The 6410-nt window shown below is 38.9% G+C and overlaps 1 protein-coding gene across 1 annotated transcript; it reads right to left on the bottom strand.

The window, feature by feature from the left end:
- Positions 1–2088: 2088 nt before the first annotated feature.
- On the bottom strand, positions 2089–5698 carry LOC137943579 (uncharacterized). The gene is made up of 8 exons (XM_068789059.1): positions 4993–5698; positions 4598–4872; positions 4196–4489; positions 3221–3698; positions 2967–3079; positions 2720–2858; positions 2343–2618; positions 2089–2240 (listed from the first exon to the last, which is right to left on the bottom strand). Exons 1-8 carry the CDS (start codon positions 5696–5698, stop codon positions 2089–2091), a joined length of 2433 nt encoding a protein of 810 aa, XP_068645160.1.
- Positions 5699–6410: the final 712 nt, after the last annotated feature.

Raw genomic sequence — 6410 nt, 5'->3', positions numbered from 1 at the left:
TTCATTAATATATTTTTTTAATAATTGATTATTTGAAATATAAGGTAATAAAAAGTGTACCAATAAATTTTATTTTTAAACTCTAAACTAAAATTTTCAAATTTGTTTCAGTTAATAAATATTTTAAATCGATAATAAAAGTTGTTAAATAGGTAAGAGTTGTCAGAGTGGTTCTGTCCACTCATATAGGCGGTAACTTTCTGCACCTAACAGATCGGTCTGTTGGGTGTATTGGCTAGCCGCTGTCATGGTATCAAAGTTGGGCACGCATCGTCCCGCGTTCGAATCTCATGAGAGGTGGTCAAGAATGGGCGGAGTGGGTGTCAGAGTGGTTTCGTCCACTCTTGTAGGCGGTAGCTTTTTGCTCCTGACAGATCGGTCTGTTAGGTGTATTGGCTAGCCGCTGTCATGGTATCAGAGTCGGGCATACCACGTCCCACATTCGAATCCCTTGAGAGGCGGTCAAGAATGGGCGGGATGGGTATTAGAGTGGTTCTGTCCACTCTTGTAGGCGGTAACTTTCCACACCTAATAGATCGGTCTGTTGGGCGTATTGCCTAGTCGCTGTCAAGAGTAAGATTTTTTAATTAATTAATATACTTTTTAATAAATTAATTATTTTAAAAATAATGAAATAAAATTTTTTATAATAAATTTGATTTTTAAACTTTAAAAATAATTTTTTGAATATATTATTTTAATTTTATAAATATTTTAACTCGATAATAAAATGTGTTAAATCGGTAAGAGTAAGATTTTTTAATTAATTATTATAATTTTTTTAATATAAAGTAATTAAAAGTGCACCGATAAATTTTATTTTAAAACTCTAATATAAAATTTTCATATTTTTTAATTAATAAATTTTTTAATCAATAATAAATGGTTTTAAATAGGTAAGAGTAAGATTTTTTAATTAATAAATATACATTAAATAATTTATTATTTTAAATATATGGTAATAAAAATTGTGTCAATAAATTTGATTTTTAAAGTGTAAATTATTTTTTTAATTTATAAATATTTTAAATCGATGAGAGAAGGTACTACATTGATGATGACGTAGTTTGCATGTTATATTTTAAACTGAGGGTTTTTTTTTTCATTTAATGATATGGCATCCTACACGGGTGATGATGTGTCGTTCGACTCACCGAGTGCTGATTTGTCATATGACGTGGTGATACGTAATCGGTCAAAGCCTACGTGTCACTTTTGACTTTACATGTGTTCAATTGACCGGTCAAAGTCGATTATTTTTCTAAATAAGTTCAAAACTTCATCATTTATCTAAATATGTTAAAAAAGTTGGGTAAAAATGGCAAAAAATGTAGAAAGGGAACAATGAACAGAGATTTGTTTGTCGCTTTGGTCTTTTGAAATGGGTAAATTACCTTGTGAACTTCCATGTTTGGGGATCACTATCTGCCATGCCTAGGTCAAGAGCTTAACACCTTCATTGGTCACGGTACTAGTCTCCACTCTAATGTGTGTAGCGAGAAAATATACAATTGAAAGATCATGATTAATCACAGCTAGATGCAACATCTTTGTCATCTACCATGTCATAAAATGACACAAAAAACCTTCATGGTCAATTTAAATATTATGTGGATGCAATTGTAAATCTCTCTGATTTCAGAGAGGTTTTTCCATTATCAAACTCACATTCAGGTTACAAAATTCGTCGGGTTGATGAGAAACCTTATTCGAAAAAGAAGAGGAAGAGGGAATTTACATGTATGCCCTTGGACCAAAGAAAAAGACAGCCCCTTTACATATACATATTTACATTAACACCCCCCCTCAAACTTATGAAAGGGCAAGTAACATAAGTTTGCCTATGAGATGATGAAAACGAGGAGCTGGATGCGATTTGGTGAAAACATCCGCAAGTTGAGATGTGGAGGAAACATGGGGCAAGGTGAGAGAGCCTTGTAAGTAGTATTGCTGCACAAAGTTACAATCAATCTCAATATGCTTCGTATGCTCATGAAAAACCGGATTCTTGGCAATATGAATGATACTTTGATTATCACAAAACATAGGGGTAGCAAATAGTTGAGGTAAGCCAAGTTCTTCAAGTAATCAGCGAAACCAAATTAACTCAGCAGTAGTGGTTGCCATAGCCCGATATTCTGCCTCGGCAGAAGAGCGAGAGACAACGGATTGTTTCTTACTCTTCCAAGCCACCAAAGAATTGCCAAGGAAGATACAATACCCAGTAATAGATTTTCGATCTGTCGAATCACCAGCCCAGTCAGCATCAGAATAACCAGTGAGAACCAAATCAGATGTGGAAGACAAAAGTAAGCCATGATGCATAGTGCCACGTAACTAACGTAAGATACGGAGAACGGCTGTCCAATGAGTGGTACGAGGGGCGAAAGCAAACTGACTAACCACATGAACAACATAGGTAATATCAGGACGGGCTACCGTCAAGTAAACTAGGGACCCAACTACCTCTCTGTATCGAGTAACATCTGACAACAAGTCACCATCTGTAGGGCTAAGGCGATGATTGAGTTGAATGGGAGAATCCATAATCCGATCATCTGTCAATCCTGCCCGACTGATCACATCAGAGATGTATTTTGATTGAGACAAAATATAACCTTCAGGAGAATAGGTAACTTCAATACCCAAAAAATACCGTAAATATCCAAGATCCTTCATTTCAAAAAGAGAATGAAGTTGTGTTTAAGGTCTGCAATGCCAGCTTCATCATCACCAGTCACAATCATATCATCAATATATAGAAGGACCACAATATGCCCCACAACAGTTTTACGAATGAACATGGCGGAATCATAGTTGGAAGCAACAAAGCCAAGACGGATCAAAGAGGAACTGAACTTTGCAAACCAAGCGTGGGGAGCTTGTTTGAGACCATATAAAGCCCGTCAAAGACGACAAACATAACTAGCAGGATGAGGAAGGCCTGGTGGTGGCCGCATATATACCTCCTCCGTCAAATCACCATTTAAAAAGGCATTTTTAACATCCATTTGATGAAGATGCCATTTTTGAATAGCTACAATAGAAATCAAGGTGTGAATGGTCTTCATTTGAGCAACTGAAGCAAAAGTCTCATCATAGTCAAGACCTTCAGTTTGGGAGAATCCTTTAGCAACTAACCGAGCTTTGTATCGCTCAAGTGTACCATCAGATTGAGTTTTGACTTTGAAAATCTATTTACAACCAATAGCATGCTTACCTGGAGGAAGTTGAACCAACTCCCAGGTACCTGTTTGGTGCAGGGCGGTGAGCTCATCATTAATAGCTTGTCGCCAATTTGCATCGGATACAGCTTCCTTGTATGACTTAGGCTCAACAAAAGAATGAATTTGAGACAAAAAGGTCAAATAAGGGGAAGAGAGCAAATATGAAGATGGACTATACCTCTGAGGGGGACGGCGAACATGAGTGGAAACGTGAGGGGTGGCAAGATGCGGATCATCAGAGTCCAGAGAGTCGAGAGGGAGAGGCGCCATAGGAGAAGGTAAGTCAGTACCTGCATGTGACTGTTGTGAAGGCATAGTAGAGGAGACCTCCGGACGGAGGGGTGAATCAGTGGACGGATGGTGAATGATTAATTGGTCATCATGAGGCTCATCAGACACAAAGGGATCAATGTGTAACAATTCTGTATCATGCAAACCAAGAGTAGACAACGGAATCCGTAAGTAACAGAACTATTCCAAAAACTTAACATTGTGAGAAACAAAAAGTCTACCAGACTCAGGATGATAACATCGGTATCCTTTTTGACCAAAACCATAACCTAGAAACACACACAATGCAGATTTGGCAGACAATTTAGTGCGACAAAAGAGGCACAACCAAAGACTTGCAAGTGATCATAGGTAAAATGAACACCATACAACCGTTCAAAAGGAGAGATATTGCCAGAAACAAATTACGGAATGCAATTAATCAAATAAGCGGCAGTATGAATGGCTTCCCCCCAAAATTCAGAAGGGACAGAGGCATCAAGCAGTAAAGAGCAAGCAGTTTCAATAAGATGACGATGTTTACGTTCTGCAACACCATTCTGCTTAGGTGTATAAGGACATGACGACTGATAAATAGTGCCCTCAGACTTCAAAAAATCATTCAATAAAGATGACATATATTCACCACCCGAATCAGAGCGAAAAAATTTAATGTGAGTGGAAAAATGGGTTCTCACCATAGCACAAAATTGAACATAAATAGAATAGAAGCCTGATTTTCGATGCATAAGAAATATCCAAGAGAAACGAGTAAAATCATTGACAATCAATGCATAATAGCGAGCCCCACCTTTAGTGGATACAGGTGCAGGTCCCCAAACATCAGAGTGAACAAGATCAAAGGGAGAAGAAGTGACCGAGTGACTTAATGTAAAGGGTAAATGACATTGTTTGCCAAGATTACAACCAACATAATCACGAAGAGGGGAAGATTTAATAGTAGAATCTAACATATTGTGTTTGATCATAAACTGTAAACGAGAAGCAGAAACATGTCCTAAATGAGTATTTCAGATGTAAAAAGAGTTATCTACATAAAATAAATCTTGCAACATGGATTCAACTGAAAAATTAGACACCTGCAGAGATACTGGCAATTTCAAGTCATCAAGCAAGTAAAGACCACCTTCTCTATGGCCTATACCAATCTGCCTCCCGGACTTGCGATCCTTTATAAGACAATGATCAGAAGCAAAGGTAATGGTAAGACCTAAATCAGTAAGTTTGCCAATTGAAAGAAGGTTAACAGCTAGATGGGGAACATAGAAAACATCAGACAAAGACCAAGTAGGGTTAGTGACAGTGCCAACCGAGGCTAGTGGCATGGGAGAGCCATTAGCAGCTGGGATGTTAACTGGGTGAGAAGGCTTAACACAATCATGTAAAAGAGACAAGTGGGGTGTCATATGGTGTGTGGCTTTAGAATCTAAGATCCATATATGAGTGTCACTGGAGCTAGCCAAACAAGACATACCTGTATGAGATGCAAATTGAGTACTGAGAGCAGACGACTTGCCAAGAATGCGAGTGAGCTCGGCAACTAATGATGAGAGATTAGGTGTAGAATCACTGCTGGTGGGAGATGGGGCAGAAGGGGCATCTGAACAATCCAAAGACCCAATGGCAGCAGATGGATGAAAACCTCTATGCGGAGGTGGACGACTGAAGGCATGATGTGGTGTAGATTTGAAATGGCCTTGATTTTGACGACTAGAGGCATGATGTTGTGTAGGTTTGAAATTTCCTGGAGTTTTATTGTTGCTTTGCAATGAGGGACACTGGTGTTTCCAATGACCTTTACCATGACAGTAGGAACATTCATCTTGTGGAACTGGCACTTTTGGCTTCCCTGATGACTGATGAGTATGAGAGTGTGTTTCAGAACCAAGTATGCCACCTGATGACTGAGTATGAGAGTGTGTTCCAGAGACAAGTACCTGTGACATATCTGGTGATGATGTCTTACTGAAAGAAATCCCACCCAAAGACCTCAATCGTGTTTCTTCAGCCAACAATTCAGATACAGCTGCAGACAAGGTGGGTAGCAGAGCTCTATGGATCATAGATCCTCTTGTTGGTTCAAAATCACTGCGAAGAGCCATAAGAAAGTCGGTAAGCTTGCGATCATCACATGCTTTGGTATATTTAGGGAGCTTCCGAAAGGAGGGTGGATCCAACATATATAGTTGATCTCACAGAGGCGTCATAAACAAGTAGAATTCTTGAATTGTACGATCACCTTATTTAGCGGAACAAAGTTCTGTCTCAATCTGATAACTTTTGGCAAAGTTTGTCTGTTCATACAGAGTTTCCAAAAAAGTCCCATATTTCTTTTGTAGTCTCATACTTCGCATCACAAACTTCTAAAGAGAGTAATTACTCCCATTTAACCGGACAAAAATAACCTATATCATGACTAATTGAATCCATAGAAAGGTAAGTCCAAACTGAAACCAGCTCTCAACCCAGCCACTATAATCAACTTCCCTCACAAACACAATCTATATCATGCTTTCTCAAAAAAATTAATAACACGAGAACTTCAAACAACCACCAATAGAACTATTTCTGAAACCCACTCCAAAACCCCAAAATCAACAAATTTCAATGGTACACCTACTGCAGGCATTTTAAAATTCCACAAGTCCGTAATGCACTCCACGGATAGAAATCGCACAGGTTAATACCAGAGGTCGACGAGACAGAGCAACACAAGTCACAAATATCCCAGAAGTAGAAGGGAACCAACCTCTGAGGGCGTCGAAACGAGGATTCAACCCACGACAGAGCTTTTGCAGGGCGGTGAGGCGTCTTCAAGCACCAGAGATCATCGGACAAGGAGCAGACGAGCGGCGCAAAAGCAGTAGACGAGCAGAACGAGCGCAAACCGAG

This window comes from Aristolochia californica, unplaced genomic scaffold (assembly GCF_029961685.1).
Source record: "Aristolochia californica isolate CCGP_79_NKW_82.1479 unplaced genomic scaffold, dmAriCali1.0.hap1 SCAF_11, whole genome shotgun sequence".
Lineage (NCBI taxonomy): Eukaryota > Viridiplantae > Streptophyta > Magnoliopsida > Piperales > Aristolochiaceae > Aristolochia > Aristolochia californica.
This window is presented reverse-complemented; position numbering and strand designations above follow the sequence as displayed.

Bases quoted from the DNA above. Each gene is read 5' to 3' on its own strand.
- LOC137943579 (XM_068789059.1), bottom strand. From the start codon at position 5,698: ATGTTGGATCCACCCTCCTTTCGGAAGCTCCCTAAATATACCAAAGCA. The intron at 4,873-4,992 runs GTATGTCTTGTT...CTTCTCACCCAG, and splicing joins TCAATTTGCATCTCATACAG to TTAACATCCCAGCTGCTAAT. The intron at 3,699-4,195 runs GTGAGAACCCAT...TTTTTGGAATAG, and splicing joins ATGTTCAATTTTGTGCTATG to TTCTGTTACTTACGGATTCC.